The 19,705-nt window shown below is 36.0% G+C and overlaps 1 protein-coding gene across 1 annotated transcript in view; it reads right to left on the bottom strand.

Moving 5' to 3' along the window:
- The window catches only part of DOCK4 (dedicator of cytokinesis 4), a 249,333-nt gene that overhangs the window by 100,164 nt on the left and 129,464 nt on the right, over nucleotides 1-19,705 (bottom strand). The window contains exon 13 of the mRNA XM_062583616.1: nucleotides 7,642-7,767. Within this exon, the coding sequence (XP_062439600.1) occupies nucleotides 7,642-7,767 (126 nt within the window). The remainder of the gene's footprint in view (nucleotides 1-7,641; nucleotides 7,768-19,705) is intronic.

The raw sequence follows: 19,705 nt of genomic DNA, 5'->3' as shown, positions 1-19,705 counted from the left end.
TTTAAGATTTCTGAATTCACTAGGGCTCCAGGGCTTCTGGGCTGTGCAATGAACATGTGGATGTAGACATCCAAATAGAAACAGCATTAACCAGCACGGGGTCAAACCCCACCATGGGTCAGCTTTTCTAGGACTGAGCATAAGGTTTTCTGGATAAGAGAAGGCTCCATAGAAAGGTGAATGAAAATAATGTGATAATTACACAAGTTTTGTGAAGGTAAACCACAGAAGTCTCCTAAGATGAAGTGCAATTCTAGACATGTGAATTATGTGCTGAGTCAATTGTATCTCTGTGTTGTCCGAATCAGGTGCGCATCTAAGCACAGCTAACTTCTTTCCACTATCCCAATAAAAACCGAGGTTAATATGTAATAACCGATCAGAGGCAAGATAGAAAGTTGTAGATGTAAGAAAATTAATAATACATTAGGGAAAAAATATAATTGTCATAGGTCCCTGTTACAGTGAGAAGTAAAAAGTAGTCTCTTGGAAAACAAGAGCTGTGAGGACCAAAACTGTATCGGAAGAAGCTAAGCTGTTATAGTTCTTGCTTCAGACAATAATGCTATATCTAGAAAAGTTGTATCAGTAACTTCCGTTGTCCTAAACAGAGGAAGTGACCCATTAGATCCCAGTGCTTTGGTACAACTTGATTAGTGCACTACAGTTTCACCTATTTGACTAATAAAAAGCAGGCTCTAAATATTAAAAATCACAGGCTGAAGCACTCTTAGAAGAGCTTCTGCTATGAAGTGAGGGCTAAGTCTCTATGGAAAATGAAATTCCACAGAAGTTGATAAAAGGCCAGAAAGTTGAAACGATGCAGATGATTCTACAGCCTTAACTTTCCCATGCAGCACAGTATTTGCTGCGCATACTGCAGGGACATTTGCTGAAGTAAGTGAACTTAATTGTATTTGAAAGGTGCTGAATTGAAATGTCTGTGTTGCTAAATCAGAGTTTGTACAGCACAGATTCAGCAGCACCTGCGTCTTCATATGGTCCTGCCAATACACACCAGCTCTGACCTGAAAAAAAGAGCTTAAAAGCACAACTTACAGGATGAGAGAGGAAAAGAGAAAAACAAGCTCTTCTTGCTCAAAATGTAGGTGTAAATAAGGCACTCAACAGCTCCAGGTTTCCAGCTTAAAAAGAAACAGAAGAAGCTGTAGGAAGAATAATGACTTCAATCCAGCTAGCAATGAAGCTAGCTAGCAAAGGCTGAATTCAAGTGGAGGACAGAGACTTGATCAGCATTAATTACAAGAAAGAGGCAATTACCAGGAGGAGGAGGAAAGGCCAATTAAGAGCAGCAAAACAACTGCAAGACAGACTGCTGGAGGACAAGCTCAGCTAATGGAGGTCAGCCTTCCTGACCTACCAGCTACAAGACACAAACTTTAAATAACCAAAAAAGAGCTAGGAGTAATCTGCAGGTTGGAGGTGGGAATCCCTGGGCAGGGATTCCATCGTCTCCACCGCACAGGTTCGTTACAGCACAGCATAGATAGGTCTGCCGGCTCACTTTCCCTCGTAGATAGGTAGCCGAATTATCATGGTTCGGCAGCCTACATACACACACTGGGCTGCTGCTGATCACAGGATGTACCCCAGCTACAGCACCTGCGTGCAAACTGCCTGCTAGCTGCCCGCAGCTCGCAGAGGTCACCAGTGCTCACACAGAGCCCCAGCTGATGGGCGCAACAGGGATAACCACTGGTGAGGAGATCAGATCAGGGCAAGTGTCACGAGAAAGGAAGACGGCTCGTATGAAATATTGATTGTTCTTTAATCTTTCTATAAACACTTCTACTCAACCTACCTGCAAAAATAGTGATCCTTCATCACAAAACCGTTTTTCAGCATATGCTGGGGGAGTTGTGAGTTGCAATTGCAACACAGATATAACAACAACACGGGTATTACACCAACAAAATGACTTTTCTCATATTCCAGTCACATTTAGAACTGTAACTAATTTCTCGTAGCATATTAATATGGAATAAGGTTTTCAAGCTGAAGATAGGCTGTCAAAGATCAAATGTAGTTGTCTTCATTAGAAAGAAAAAGACAGTTTAGTTTGCCAGCCATCCTCAGGAAAGCTTTGTAGTGAAATAAAATTCAATTCAACTGTTTACTTCTGTTACAAAATATACTCCAAATCTGCAAATCTAAACTGTTCTTGACAGCAACAGCTAATTTAAAAATAATTATGCAGAAGTCACTAGCAGCTTTTGATACCAGCTACCTTTTTGAAAGCTTTGTTTGGAATTACAGATGTTTTAGAACTGAACAGGAGCAGAAAGCATTATTCTGTTTACAGAAAGTTCCTGTTAATTCACATCTCTGTAAAATGCAAACAAATAGTTGCTCTGTTTTATAACTTAAATGCGACTTCAACAGCTTTCAAGTTAGTTTCAGAGATTGAAAATTTCTGAACATAGCATAGATAAAACGGTTTTATCTAGGCTTCAAACTTTGCGGATACAATATGATTTAGAGCAAATACCTTTAAAAGACTTTGTAGAATAGGTCAAGAGCAGTGTAACCCCTATCAGCAAAAGGATCTCAAACAAACCCACCTATCAGGTGATTCTAACTTGAGGAAAAGGCCAGGGACCTTTAGCCCATACTGCCTTCAACACCTCAAGTAAATGCATTCTATGTCTCACTGAAAACTAGTTTTTTATTATTATTAATGCTGAAACACTGACAGTAACAAGCTTTGGAAGGTAGGAGAGAAGGACAGGAAATCTTCCACTCCCTTTTCAGCCCTGTACACTTGTAAACTGACAGCCAATGATCTAATGAGAAAAAAACATAAGGAACAAGGCAGAAGAGCTCAAATCAAAAGTAGGTGGCCCCTTATCTGAGGACGACAGCAGTGAATATCAGTTAATGAAATAGTGTGTAGATTAAATTTTATCAAGTTCACTACAAGCTGCTGCAGTAGTCACAAGCTGGAGGCTGGATAAGAATCCTGAAGGATACTTTATCTATCAGAATGGAATATTGGAATACTTCAGCAATCCTAAGCTCCTGCTGATGCCCTTCTGGCAATAGAACTTTGATGATATGGTTTCTTCTAGTATCTAGGTTTTCAAAGTCAAACTACACAGTTGTATTTAATTTAAAAAAAATTAACTAAAAAAAAACCCATCAAGTTAAGCAATCTGGCATTACTTGTAAAAATCATAATGCAGAAGGATGTTATCTGATAGAGGAACATCTTTAAGCAGATCAGTTTAGGAAGATACAGCTATTTTGCATTTCAGAAGGAATTTAATCACTGTAGTAAGTGAAATCCCACTACTGAAATTATTTCTTCTTTATTTGGCACTGTAGAAGGTATTGAAAAAGTGGCTGGCTGTTTATCTGTGATTGAAGAGAGTAAATCAGAAGATCAGTATACTACTAATAGTTTTAAGAAACAAGACAAATCTCATTGATATACTTGAAACTGATAATGAACATCTGTGCCAGATTGAACAGCTGTGACAACCACCAATCATCTATCTTGTTAGTGCTTTCCACCATACAGCTGTCTTTTGACTACATAAAATGCAATACCCTGAAAGAAGGATTCTCAAACTATAACACCTCCATTTCAAATAGTACATAGATCTACCATGTAATACCCAACTGTTCTGCAATTCTTTCTTGGTCTTCTTTTTAACAACATGATTTGAACAAACAGGAAATAAAGGATTTATAAATGTTTTAAACAGAAAACTTTTACTTGTTGATTTTCAATAGCTACAAATAAATAATTTCCAACAGAATTTTGAGAGACCATTTTAAAAAGCTAAAGCATTCACTTGTTTGTTTGCTAATGCTACTTAGCTTTGTGTATCAGCAAAGACTTTCAAGCCTAAACTTGTATATGCTCCCACTCATCATTGCTATCTGTATTCTACACTCAAAAGAAAGCCAATTCAATCTTCTAAATATGGTAAACTGCAGGAGGCCCTTTTCCTCTTTCTCTACTTCCAGAAACTTTAATTGAGGGAAGTTCAATTAAATTATGGCATTTCTCCCCTTTCCATAGTCTCCTATTTTTCCTTCAGTTCCAAATGAACCAAGAAAGTAAGACTGAGATGATGGGAAGGGGAAGGAAAACAAACCAAAAGTTCCTTGCACTTGTCTAAAGCCCTATGTAATCATGTATTAGTAACTATTTCCTCCAATGACTTGCAGAAATAGTAATTCCTCTGGTAGAATCAAGGCCTTAAAAAAAGTATTAAAATAGGATTTTTAAGGCAGAAGATATCCCCCACAGATTACTACAGTTTTATGAAAGGTCAAAATTCAAGGTGTCTACTTGACAATATTGCCTGAATATACTTTGTGTAACTAACATATCCAGTCAATATTATGATATGTAATTAAATGTATATATTTTTGCATTCTTGGAAATCAGAAGAGCAAGCAGAGGCAGGTGGAAATTCCTGTTGTTCATAGTCCAAAGAGAATGAGGAAGGTTAGAAAAATTCATACCACTCCTTGTGGGAGAAAAATGTTTAAGTATATCAAACACTTCTTTTTTTCCTCCTATAATCAACTGTTCTTTATAAATTCAAACTTACTGACAGCAACACGGGCACAAATACTTAATATATACAATATTAAGTATAATATGTACAAGTAACAATATGCTGTCTGTCCTTTAAATAAATGATGAATTGTTAAGATAGAAATTCAGGGTGGCCTTTGACTGTATACGATGCTTTCCAAGATTTCTGGCTTGCACATTTGCATCATGGTTAAACCTAGAAAATGCATGTTGTTTAGCCTCATTACACATCACTTTCACTGTGTGTGTTTTTTCTGGTCAGCTATAACCAAACAGATTTAATTTACAGATTTTTGAATCAGTGTGATTTTTGCTATCCATCTGCTTCATCTCCTAAAACACGTGGAGCGGGTCTTCACTAAAAAATTCCATGTGCCATGGAAAGAGCATTCTTGGTTTCGTCCTGTCAGGCTCCAATGATGTAAAAAGCACTGCTCTGTAAAACATACATTATTATTGTCATCAAAATTCCAATATGGTGTGTATATTGATCCTAGCTACTTTTAATGACAAAACCTCCAAAGAGAAAAGGATTGAAAAGATTTTTAAAAAAAAGTCAGATTTTAAAATGCACCAGAGTAGAAGAGAAATTTAAAATCTGACATTTAAAAAAATGCACACTATATTTCTTTATTATGTAGATATACTGCATACAGTATTTCTTTATTAATAATTCATAATAATCTAGTTTAGACCTCTAACTTCAGTGCTAATTAGCCAGAGCAACATACTAAATTAAGAAAGTAAGATATAATTCATGACCATTTGCAGTGGCAAAAGATGAAGTTCTCTGTCTCTGAAGAAAAATAATCAAAAGAAAATGAAAGGGGAACTTTAAAAGAAAACACACATTTTTGCTCTTGTAGCTATTTCAGTATCTACAGCATATTACTCTAGTTAACCCTTGAAACCTGTCATTACAAGAGCAAATTATCTTTTCCTCAGGAAGTATCTTATCTATGCTAGTAAACAGCGAATAAAGCTGTACATTTTCCAAACAGAGGTAGGCATACAGTTGGACTGAGAAAGCACACCAAAATCCACATATTCTTTTTTTTTTTTTTTTTTTTTTTTAATAAAAAAGTGCTAAACTGAGCCTGCAAAATCCTTAGAAAATTGAGAATCTGGTTGAGAAACTCCTCCAACAGCTGATTACACAATGTTCTAGTATAATATATTTTTAGCAGTTCAGCACATCATATTATTTCACAACTGGAAAATGAAGGGATAAGAGAGTTATTTCCAGAAGTCACTGAAAATTTGATAACACAGAGAAGGTCACTAAATCATATAAAGTTACATAATAAATGCAGAAAGGCTTCTCAGTGGGAATTTTAAGGTGCTCAGTAAAACTACTTCCATCATTATCAATATAATCAATACAATATTCATTTGATTCAATTGCAAATCCAACAGACAAAAACCAAAATTAGGTAATAAGCATTAAGATTTCGGTTGAAAATGTTCATTAAACACACACATACACAATACATATATAATATACTTAATTTATAATACATAATATATAATATACAATACATATTTAAATTAAATAACATCTGATTCATTCATTTTATCTTTCTAAATATTGCAGTGATATCAGTAGAATATTTCCAAAAAATTCTAAAACAGCTAAAAGATGCATAGAACAGAAGTTAAGTGATTAGTAATACCAGCCACGGATGCCAAAGAACAGATGTTATATTGGCAGTAAGAACATATCGGAGAATTCTCAGTTGCCAGGTCTCAAGCAGAAGTTCAAGAAAAGTGTGTGCCCAAAGCTAAAGCTAAGTCTCATTACTGAGTTTTAAGTGTATATTTAAGACTTCCTTTATTAGTGAAGTATTTAAGCTTACATACTCTTGTCTTAAAACCTTAGTTTACTTCTGATTTACGTATACAGGAAAACAAAGACACACCTTTATAACAAGCAAGTAGTTCCTATTAAAAATCTGCAAGTCACAAGAATAGTTTATAATCTGTCAAAAACAAAGCATTTTGTGTGGACTCAGAATGGGAAGTAAGCTTCTGCAATGTTTCTCAGCAGCAACACATCAACATTATCATGGCAAACTAGTCTGCTTGTATTATTTTGCTTTAACAAGATATTGGCCTTATAATTTTCAGCAACCTACGAAATTTTTTCGAAACTTCATTCCAGAAAGAAGTCTTGAGACGTTACTGCTCTCTATCTATATTCTTGCTGTATTTGCTTCTTCATATTCATATTAACACATTCATTCAACCTTCCTTATTACCTGTTAAAGTACTTGCATATTTTTATACAATATAATCAAAATATAGTATCTATATCCCCATCATCATCTGTACCCATATTTACAGTATTGTGTGTATAAGCCTGGTGAAACCACAAGCTATACAAATTGAGTAAAAGCCAGTGAATTCTTATTTAGAAAGGCACCATCTCTTAAAAAGTGCCCCATAATGTTCTGTTGGTCATTTCTTTCTCTGGTTAGAGCTCAGCAATCTTGCATTTGGTCATCTTCACTTCCATAAAGTGGGGTTTAACCTCTCAAAAGAGACTGCTATGGCTGTAAACCCTTTCACATTGACATAGTAACTATACGCTGCACAGTGTGATGCAGAAGCTAGCATGTAACTGTCAGAATCATAGAATCAGTAAGGTTGGAAGGGACCTCTGGAGATCATCTAGTCCAACCTCCCTGCTCAGCAGGGTCACCTAAAGCATGGCAGACAGGGTTGCATCCAGGTGGGCCTTGAAGATCTCCAGAAAAGGAGACTCCACAACCTCTCTGGGCAACCTGTTCCAGGGCTCCATCACTCTCACAGGGAAGAAATTTCCCCTCACGTTCAGGCGGAACTTCCTGTGCTTCAATTTCTGCCCATTGCCTCTTGTGCTGTCACACAGGACAACTGAAAAGAGTTTGTAATCTTTTATTTATCTGAAAAAAATAGTGTGAAAGGCCCCAGAAAAGTTTAAGAATTCTTAGAATACAGCATCTCTTTGGCAATAAGCAGTAGAGGAAAGAATTAATGAGAAATTATTTAGTTTTCAGCTGGTTCCCAGTTTGTTCTTTTTAACTTACCAGGCATAATAATATTGGAAAAACCTAGTTTCCTTGTTATGGATACACCATGAGTAAACATAGATGTATACTCTCTCCTAATTTGTTCTATGTCTCCATGAAGCAATTGAAGAGAAACCGCCAGACCTAAAAAGGAATAGAGAAAACAAAGTAGAGTAAAACAGTTCGGATGATCAAGGTCTGAGTATTTCTTTCTAAATTGCATATGTTTACATGCATATAATCATTCCTGACATAACTGAATTTAGATGGAGTTCTGGAGTTCTTGGAGGTCATCTAGCCATCCCAGAGTATTTATGTATTTGGAAAGGGTAACAATACCCAGAAATCCACAAAGGCTGGAAAACAACTACTCATGAAAAAGCATTATCAAATGTGATGATGTGTAACTGAACTACAATGACACATCAGACCATAATTATCCTAATGAAGATCTATTGAGGCCTTAAGCAGAAAAAAAAAAAAAAAGTAATCAATTAGTAACATTTCACATTTTCATTTACTTCAACACAATGCTGCCTTGGTTGGTATGCAGAAAGAGGGGCAAATATGATGGTCTCTGTCTACAGAAAGAATACAGAAGTCTCATTACAATGAATCACTCCACCTTACATATAGTTATTCATTCAAAATCTAAAAAAACCTATACCAATCTAGCATAATTGATATTTTCCTATTTCTAGTACGCAGCAATAAACTGTTATTTTCATTATGACTACAATTACATTTTCTTCAATATTCATCAGATCTCATCAATTACGCTCTTTTCTAAGTTTGCTGGAAGACATGCAAAATGCAAAAGGATGGCTGTTTAATCATTTTCTGATATTTTTTCCTCCAGAACCAAGCAAGAATCATACCTGCAGTGTACAAAATAATTTCAAGCACCTTACTTCACTGCAGATGAAATTAACAGAAAGAGACATGCTTTTTGGTTATTTCAAATATAATCATTGGGACAAATGTTAGGAAGATACAGACGGTAGAGATTAATCTTCTCAGAGCCCGAACATCACTACAGCATGCCAACACACAGATCAAGGAGAAGATAAGAACAAACTCTTCATTTACACTGGAGAACTGGAGATAAATAGACAACTCAGAAGCTTCATAATCAACTTTAAATTAAGTTTAAATAAATAACATGTCTATATAGACTGACCAACAAGGTTGTTGGTCCTTCAAGCTTTAAAAGAAGCTTTCCCTACAAGTACATCATTACTTAATGGAATAAATTTATTTGAAGTTTTCCAATTCTTAGATCACAGCCTGAAAAATATCGTGCCAGTCCAGTCTACTACACTAGATAAATCACAGGTCTAATTAGCATGACAACCTTTACCTTTTTCTTCTTACCTACATTATATTATTTTGATGAAATATGCTTTGACCAGACTTCCATTTTATCAACATCATACTCCTTGGAAATTTAAAAAACATTTGCCATTGTCCCAGATCACATCAAACAGAACAGCACTAACTATCAGATGTTGTACATTGCCTGGTGCTGTGCAATATTGTGCTTTCTAAACACCAAGTTTATGTTCAAGACCTCGAATTCAATTAGTACTACAGTCTTTTTTGGTCTGTTCATCTCAGATTTCCTTGAAAATTTTTATCTGGCTCAAAAACTAGATGAATGTCAAAAGAAGCTCTTTAATGGCAAAACAGTTTTAACCTGTGAAACAAGCTGTCTGTCAACGAATTGAAGTACTTACTCATGCAAGGGAAAAAATGTATTAGAGCTCTGCATTTCACAGCATTCATTGTTCAGAAAAGAAGGTCATCATTTTATCTCCACAAGCTTGAAAAAAATCTCTCAGTGAACACACATAAAAGATGTTTTAGTCATTTACCTATAGTTTGAGTACTTCTTTGGAATATAAATGATATTTTTATATATATAAAAAGCACATCCAAACTCTTTAGAATAAACTAATGAAGAACATTGGACAAGAGATAGCAAGAGTTAATTAAAAGCAGTAAAAATGTTATACAGTGAAAACATTTCAGTATTCCAAGAGGAAAGAGTGAAACTAAAGCAGAACAGAAAGAGAGCAAAGATGCACAGGAATGCAGTCTGAAGAACTCCAAGGACCAAGGTTTCCTAGTAAACAATGTTGCAACTGAGATTCCAGTTGCCAAACGAAAAAGCAAGAGCAAGAAGGAAAGAAGAAGATCTGACAGATCTAAAAAAGATGCTTAACTTAGGAGAGTTTATACAATCAATGAAGAGGAGATTCCTAACTCTATGTTCTGATTATTCTCTCCAAGCTCCACTAATTCTGCAAGGAAAACAGACCGCCTACATTAAGGAGTTAAAATCAGAACATATATGCTGTTACCAAGATGGTAACAAGTAGCCAAGTTACAGCATAGGTTGCTTAAATTCCCACCTTAAGTTTGGTTTCAATCTCGGAAGGTGGTGTATAGTGAATAATCAATATCCCAAGTCCTTTGCCAGGAGGAGTACACAGAGTAACTACATGTTATAAAAATCTAATAGCTACACAATATACATACATTGCAATGTGTTACACCACACAATGCTACAAAGCTAAGCAAAAGCCAAACTAAAGTAGGCACAGCTTATTTCTTGATCACTATATAATTGTTGCTACAAGCCAAAACAAATCTCCAGGTCAAGGCAAGGTAAATCCAGCCAGCTATAGCCTCATTAGTCCCAAGGCCTGTGTTGTCAACTAAATACAAAGCCCGTGGCCAGTTACAAGCAATGACAACTCCATATTTATGCATCTGTAAGACTACAATGCACTTGCTAAAGAAACTAGACACTTCTCATGATTAAGGAACATCTGAAATACAAGATATGAGGGAGTTTACCAGTACGTCTGGTGAACTTTATAAAAGTTCAGAACTACTTTACAGAGAGAGACTAATTCACTTTATCCAAGGGACTGAAGTTTGCAGCCTAATTATGAATCAGATTAGTGACTATCAGTTAGAATTAACTAACATCACTTAAAATAGAGAGACTGCACAAAGTCATTCAGAATTCTAGATGGTTGCACATTCCACTGCACTGAACAGGGACTCCCTTAAACAGATTGCAAAATAAAGTGGAATGAAGAGGACCTACTAGCTGAAAGATTCCACTCTCCTTATCAAAATGTAAGGAGAATTTTGTATACCCTTGCAATGTCCAGAAAACCCCTGAACTCAGTTTGCAAGTGATATTTCTATGAGGAAGACAGGAAATGGGGGAAAACATCATTGCTCTGAGAAATGAAAGTTTTATCATAAGAGAGTAATGTGACAGTGTCTAGGTGGAGCAGGCTTCCAAAAAATCTGGTCAGTAGCCAATCTGAAAGAGGTGGAGAAGATATTCAAGGAAAAGGAATGCAGTCATAACAAGAATATAATCTTTTGGTATATGGAGATAGAAAGGCCACTCATTAACATTTCTTTTGTGGACACATACATCCCTTTTCAGACATATAACACCACCAAAATTCGTTTAGTTTTAATTTATTCCGCTCTAGTGATGTATGTCAACACCAGTTCTTTCTCATCTGAGTTCCTGCTAAACACAATACAATTATCAGCCAATTCTAGAAGAGTTTGGTTTCAGAAAAAAATTATATCATATCTGTTAGAATAGCTGTGCATTGAAAAAGCAAAACAGAAAACTGTATAAAATGCCACCATACACTGTATCTGATTGTGGCCGATATGATCACTACATCATTTATGAGAGCCAGAACCTATACAAGACTTTGCAATAATAAATTTGCTATTTCTTGAACATCAGCTGCTATAATGTAACAATGAAAATGATTATCCAGTCTCTGAATGACTGGCACCTTTTCTTTAATTAGGTATATAGTCTAGTTTTGTCCTCTCATATAAAATTTTATTTATCTCCCTAGTAGTAACTAAAACCTTTTGTGTGGCTATCACTCTATTTACTCCAGTTTTGAAAATATTACTTTGAAAAACTGTGTGGTAGTACTGCAAACAGATCTGCTTTTACTTCTTTTGAAAGCACAAGAGATTTCCTACAATTAACTTATACCATCACTTACCACAGATGATATTTATCATTCAAATGAAAGATGATATATAAAAATTGACAAGTTGCTGAATAAGCATTATATATTTTTGTTAGACCTGTCATTTTACATTAAGACAGCTCTTAAAGTACATTACTGATTTCTGTATTTAGTTAGGAAAAGGCAGCAACTGCTCATTATGCTTATAGACCACTTATTTGCATTTCAGTTTCTGCAAGGAGGAGAAAGTGTTTATATTCAGCTTCTATCTACTGGCAGCAGAAAATCCTAGATCACATTAAAATGAAAACACCTGACAGCTGCTCAGGGAGCTGACAGAAAAAGCTTAGACAGAATGCTACCCAGCTCTGTTTGTATTTTAAGAAAGGTAATAAAATAAGGCATCTGTCCAAGCAAAGCAGCCAAAGGATGTTGAAATGGTTCTGAAAGTATAGAGGTGTTCACAATTCTGGCAGTATTTTCAGTGTCCGCATTATAACTGCAAAGACAAAACCAGTAGATTTCCATACTGTTATTGGGCAGTAAAGTTAATTATGTATTAGTTTAAAATTGATTTGAAAAACAATTATATGTATCTTGTGACATTTGGTTCACAGGAAAATCTGTGATATAAATCCCACAAATTATATTCTGAGAACAGAGAGAATCAGAGGTAGATTCAACTCCTGTAGGCCTTGTTAATGGCTTGATCGTGATTACTTTGAATTATCAAAGCAAACTCCAGTCTCTACCTCTTGCCTGGAGCTTTAGATTCTAGTTTTTGGCTCAGTAAAAAAGAATGCAAGAATAACAGCCTATGCAAACTTTTTAAAACTTATCTTGGAGCTCATGAACTAAAACTCTGTACTTAAGACTTTTGTTGGAAATGCCCTTGAATGTGGAGGGGGCTTTTCCCTCCCCACCTCTGCTTGGAAGATAATACTTGAATACAAATAACATTATATTATCACTCACTCACTCACTCACTCACACACACACAAACTCTTAGAATTTGTTTAATAGGGAGAAGGTAGAACCAGAACCTCAACTATTTATTACCTGAACCACTATAAGATGTAGGTTGATTGAAAGGCTAAATGACTTAACATCTAGTCTAATCTCCTTATACAGACCATAAGAATTCCCAGCAATAATTTCTATGTGATTTCTGCTTAAGGTAGAAAGCCTAGAGAAATCAAACGATTAAGAATCACATCTCTAGGTAAGCTGTGCAATGATTAACTACCTGACTTAAAACACTAGCCTTATTCCTAACTGGGACATTTCTTGTCTGAATTTCCAACCACTGGACCTCATCATATGCTTTTCTGATGGATTAAAAACAAGTATTTTCCAAATAGGAACTGGTGAACTACGTCAAATCAATTTAGATTAACTAGGATCAACCTATACCACTTTTTGCTCACTGTAAGACACATTTGCCATATCCCCCAAAGCATTGCCACACTCTTTTCTGGACCCTGTCTAGTGACCTATTATGACCATTAGGTCCTTTTTCTTGCGCTAGGACATAGTCCCATCTCTCCTGTATATGATAATATGATTCTACATTTGATTCCATTCAGTGGTCAGAAGGACAGCTCAGAAGTGTGAGCATGAAAATGCACAAGTTCCACAAAACACTGCTCCTCAGTTCTGTTCTTCCATGGCTGAAAATGATGGCATAGCATACAGAGCGCTTCTATCGGTAGCTGTATTGCCTCATCTTTCTATCAGACGTGACTGAATCCCTCTGTTTAATTACTTACCAGTCTTTCTAACAGCTGTACAGACTGAATTACAGAACTTTCCATTGGTTCAGTAGCATATTTTGGCCAGAACACTTGTGATAGGTAATATTGCTGTAACCAAGCCCAGTAAGAGAAATAAGACATTATATAAATATCTTCTTTCAATTAAAAAGATGGCCAAGATTTAACTGAGACCTCAAGAAAGTTGTAAAAACAAATCCCACAACTATAAAAGTGCAGATATCTTTAGTAATGAAATAAACATGCATGCTCCTTAAATTTATCATTTGAAGCCTTTTCAAGACTAGCTGTTATTTCAGTAGAAAGTTAAAGAAATAGCAACTTCATTCATCACAATGAATTTTTGAAAGAGAAAAGGTTTTCATAAGCCTTGTTAGCAAGATCTAGCCAACGCCAAGGGTGCAAGGGTGCAAAGGTGTAAGACATGAGCCACCTACGCTCACTGTGTAGCCTAAGCTAAAAGTTTCAGGGCTTAAACGGGGTACCCAAAACAATCACATGCATAATTGTGGTACTGAGAAGATCAGCAAATCATCAGTTTTGACCTGATGTAGATGTTCCCTAAAGTATCACAATATCACATTTTTCATCCTTTTCTAAAAGTAAGGCTTTCACAAATACCAAAAATCAGAGTTTGAATTCAGCTTTAACAAAGTCCTCCAACAGGGTCTGCAAGTCATTCTACGTGAAGGTCAAACATAGATAAGTATACTGAAAAACCACCTTGAACTTGACTTTTGAGATCCTTTTGGTAAACAGACAGAACTTTCACAGATAACACAAGCTTTAACTGCTGTATAAATGTATAAAATCACACCTGACTTGTCACTAAGTCTGCCTTTAAGGATATCACTATATTAAAAGTGTATGCTATATTAGCATACAAATTTCAGACTTGTCTACTCCCTAAATTGGAAAATTTTTAACATTAGATTGTTGTACAGTATCAGCCACTCTGTACAAAGTATTTGAAAAAGAAAAGTTCTACAAATCTCTGACAAAAACCTGCTTTAAAACTAACTTTTTCATACTTCAAAGTTATAACTCAAGACCAAATGGCCTCGAGTAATAATTTACATGTGAAATTTTCTATAAATATATCTTTCTGTTTAGCACTTGTTGAGGGCAAAAAGGAATGACTTAATTCATTGTGTATTTACAATGAAGCATAAGCACTGCTCCTACTTTATATTTATTGCAAATAGCAGTCTTCAGTGCCAACTAATTCTTAAACACATCAAAATAAAATCCCTATAATCTCCTTGTCACAAAATGTAATAAAATTTTAAAACTGGTAGATAAATAAATTGTCACAGAATCGTACAGTAATTAAGCAAATGCACTTGCTGTATAAATTTAAGTGACGTGTAGAAACAAAATCTCAGAGCAGAGCACTGCTGACAAATCTGCGAACCCTGCTGAGAACAGGGATTCTGTTGTTTGCTGAGCAGAGATACAGAGGGTAGTTTTATACGATTAATTCTGTGTCCAGGAGTTACTTAAGAGCGAGGTATTTAGTTTTGTTCTACTATCTTCTGAGTACATAAAGAAGGGTGTCCAGGAAGACGATGAGATGGTATGACTCACAGGGCAACACAAAATAACACAACATTTTTGCCACTGATAGTCCCCCAAGTCCTCAGTGACCACTCTGCCCTCATTCCTCCTCATTTTCCTTTAGCCATTTCTCCCACTTATCTCTTCACTTTCAGCCTGCAACTACTTTTTGTTGGTAACAGCTATAGCTACTCCCAGCAGGGAATGAACGTACCGTTTCCCACCCGCAGTCTCTCACACTGACTCACAGGAGAGAGTCACCTTGCAACACCCGAGTGAGGTAAGGCTACCTGATACAACAGCCTCCTGCAAGCATAGGCACGCTACCTCTTGCGTCCAGAAAACACTCCATGCAAATCACTATTGTTCGGCTCTTAAAAATACTGTGCTCTATAAACTCTTGTACTGAGCTACCAGTCCTCTGCCATATTCGATCTCCTGCAGCTTTTCATCATACCAGGTGTGGAAAAACAATGCTCCTAAATTATGTAACCTCATGGGGCCTCTGCAGTTCCACCACTGCAAGATAAATAATGATTCGGTATTAACTGCCTGGCTTCCCCTTTGAATCAAGTAACTTATAATCCAGAATTTAGCTTTGGTAAAACAGGAGACGAAACACTCGTAGTATAATCTGTTTCCACTTTTTTTTTTTTTTTTTTTTTTTTTTTTTTTTTAAATCTAAGTGTATAACCACGGCAAAGGATCTTACTATAGTGTCAGGATGCTGCTGAAGGCAGAGAAAGAGGTGTGGGAAGACATATGCTGTCTCAGAACATACATTACTGTTTCCATCCAAATACTTTCATTGCAACAGTTGTTGCAGAGTACCTCAAAACCTTCATCCTGTCAGAGGGGCAGGTGCAGTCTTGGCTAGTCTACCTAGCACTTTTTCTGGCAGATTCTTGCATGATCACTGAGCTAGATCGAGATTTAGTATCAACTCACACTATTAAACCTGTAAGGGACAGGGGCCACAGTGTGAGGTAACCATAGCTTCCCAAAACTATGGATGTTTGCTTGTTCGCTTTATGAAACTTACTTTAGTCTGTTTGGATTAAGGCGATAACAATGTCATGAAATTTGCTCTTGAACAAGTAACCTAACTGAACTTCAAAGTTAGATCCCATTTTGAAGTTGGTCCTGCCTTGTGCTGGGATTGGACCACATGACCTCCTGAGGTCCCTTTCAATAAAGCTTATTATACGGATCCCATGAAAGACTTTCCCTTATGATGGCGATCTTTTTTTCCTCATTACAGGATTCTTGGCAAATGTGGCAAAGATAGGGACCTCATAACATCCGAGCTCCAGACAGGGCACTATGCAGTTGCCCAGTTATAAAGCAGTCTCCTTTTGTTATATTTCTGTTATACTGCATAACTTGGGATGAACTTATGCCTCACTAATTTACTCTTATATTAGAGTTTAAGGAATAGCTTAAGATTCTAACTTTAAACTAAAACAATCCTGAGTCTTGACTATCTCTAGAAACATAAAACTTCTAGAATAAATACTCCACAAATCCAATTCTGCCTAACACTTATGCTGGTGAAAGTAAGCTTCTCTATTTGTCACGCTTATTACTAAACTGAAAAGACTTTTTGATAACAAAATACAATGTTTTTTCATATTCCAACTTCTCTTGCAGAAATAAAAACAGATTTTTGCATGGGGTATTAGGAGAACAAGATTGAATATATTACAGACTGTAAACTACACATCCAAAGAACCTACCTGCAGATCTCTCTCTCGAAGAAAAAAAAACAATTAAAATTTGTGGATGACAGACTTAAGACCATCTCTTTTGCAACTCAAAGCACACCCTGGATTTGTCTTAAATGCAGGCTCCAAGTTTATATCTCATCTCTGTCATATTTAAGATTGATTCATGTTCCTGCCAAGTACTGGATGCAATAGAGTAATTTCCGATTTTACTCTTTTTATGTCCTGAACTGTCTGTATACTAGAGGGTATGGTGTATGTAATTTCCCTAAGAGCTGTATTTTGACCCTTATGCAACAACTGAAAATTAACACTGCCACAAGGTTGAAAGTAAAAAAGTTGACAGAAATCACACTCAAGTCAAGAATAATAATAGAATTCCCACTGTTTTGAGTGTGCCTCTTCTAAAATTTAAGGCCTTCCTGTCAATCAAAGTTAATGTATAATAAGCAGTGCTTCCAGTGGAATCGCAATGTATTTTTGGTATTACTACCGCTCAACACCACACTGCATTCAGTTAACAAGCAATTAGGTTATATCACCCTTGCCTAATTCATTCAAAGCGTTCCAAGATACCAGTGCAGGAAAAGACCTCCCCCCACTACATTTGCTATTTTTGTGGAACTCACTTAGGAGCCCACAGCTGCAAAACAGCTAGATGTGTTGGAGAGATGCTGTGGAAACCCTCAAATAGTTAACAAGACACAAGGACAAGGGAGACAGTATATCATAAAAGGGTATTTCAAACACAGCCAGCTCCAGCCGAATAACCTTGATGAAACCACAACACTTTGAAGAATGTGAGGGTACACAAAATAAAAACAGAATAACTCAAAAGCAGAATAACTCAGAGTAACCTTAGGTTCATTAAGGCTTATTAACATATTATACTACACACCCCTAAATGAATAATGAGATGCAAATATTGTTACCACCTTCTTCTCTGCTTCCTAGGCTAATTAACTGGAATGTTAAAGTGCAAGCGCAGAGCAAATATGTGATGTAATGAAGTTGTAACCAATAGAAAAATTTGTATAAAGTACTCTCTAAAAAGTGTGTATAAATAAAGAAGGGGAGAACGTGTGCTAGCTTTGTGGATCTACCATCTAGCACCCATCTCTGTGCAGAAATGAAATAACCAAATATCTCGACCCCGTGTGTCTATTGGTTGCTCGCACAGTGGGTAACAGAACCCAGTTTTGGGACAACAGATGTGTTTATAATTTCTTATACCAGGAATTTAATCTCTATTGCATTTGTAAGGATTTTGACTTGCTTTGCCTTAACAAGTGAGAATTACATGTATCTTTGTCTTATCGCTCAAGAAATACTGCATCAGACACATTTGCTTTTTTAAGACTTGTTATTAGGGAAATCTAACATTGGCATTTACACGTGAGCTTTTCCTTTCTACATTCACAAAAATTAATCCTTTGCATATGCAGGCTCAATATGCTTACAAAAGGGGTATAGATGCAACAGCAGTCCTCAAAGTTTGCTGAAACACTGTACGCTGATGACAAATGAAATAATACTAAGCTATATATTAAAAAAAAGACAAATCTACTAACTTTTCCATAGCCATTGCAGTACCTGAGTGTTTTACACTCCTTAAAATATTTACCTTTTATCTCCCTCCTGAAAACAGCAACGGACTGAAATACAATAAAAGTTAAGTTACCTGGATGCCTCTGTGGGAATTCAAGACACTCAATTTATGAAGAATGTTAGGTACCTAAAGTAAAATTCACAGAAGTGGAACAAAAATGAATGTTTTAAACTCCCTTAAAGAAAAACTAAATTATTTACTCTTTCTCTTCCAAGCAAAGAGGAAAAAGAAAGTTGTAGTGCATTTTTAATTATTATTTCTTAAAGCTCATTAGGGAGAGTATTCACATATAACAACGGAAAAAAGGGGTTTAAATTTTCTCCTCTATTTCTGCTCCTAATAGCAATAAGATTTGCTAAGAAGACATGAATATAGATCACACTTGCCAAAAATCACTCAGTACTCAGCAGACTTTAGAGCCACTTTTACTTTCCCCATGGTATAAAGAATATTTCTGATTATATACAAATCTGAATAGTTGCTGCAGGGAAGTCTGAGCAGCCAAGTTATTAGCATGCTCATCTGGGACATGTGAGACACATTGAAAATCCTTTTCCAAATCAGAGTCTGAACCAAGACACTTTCTTTCTTTGAAGAATATGTTAAACACTGAAGTACGTAACTTCTATGGTGAGTCTAGTGCATATTTAAATATTCCCTGAAATAGCATGAGCAGGGAAGTCACAACAGTCATCTCCAGCATTCCTTTTACCCTAGTGTTTGGGCAGTTAAATCTAGATTTTGAGAAGAGCAAGTACCCTGAGTACACTGGGCTGTACCCTGTTCTAAACCTTAAGCAATGGCAGAAATCAAAGCTACCTTAGATGTAGCTGCCTACAACAAGACCTTGCACCTGAGGAGGTATTTCAAAAATGCTGATAGCATTTAGAGTCGTTACAGTGCAACTTGCTCATAGTCATAAGCAAGTGATTATGGACAAAGAATAGACTCCTTTGCTTCAGAGCTCAGAGTACTGCTCCAATCACTACTTTTCTTTCAACAATAATGCGCTGTATTAAACTTTCAAAAACTGAAATATAATTTATTAAAGAATTGAAAAAGAAAAATAAAACCATGTAGTGCCTTAGTTAAAAATATGAAGTTGCATGGTAGCAATTCTTAATAAAAAAAAAAAAAAATCAGAAAGAAAATAAATTCATAAGCCTATATTGTATGTAAAATTGGGGTTCCATTCTCTGATTTTTATCTATTTATTTTTCTATAAAGCCCTATTTAATGACAATCATGTTTGGCTTTGTTGTCTTGACCCTTATCCTAGGAGTGCACTTCAAACCATTTTAAAAATCAACAGGTTCACTGATGGCAGAGTAATTCTCTGGGCAATTGAAGCAGCTATTACATGATCAATAACAGTTTACAAGGCACTTT

This window comes from Rhea pennata, chromosome 1 (genome assembly GCF_028389875.1).
Source record: "Rhea pennata isolate bPtePen1 chromosome 1, bPtePen1.pri, whole genome shotgun sequence".
NCBI classification, from domain to species: Eukaryota; Metazoa; Chordata; class Aves; order Rheiformes; family Rheidae; genus Rhea; species Rhea pennata.
This window is presented reverse-complemented; position numbering and strand designations above follow the sequence as displayed.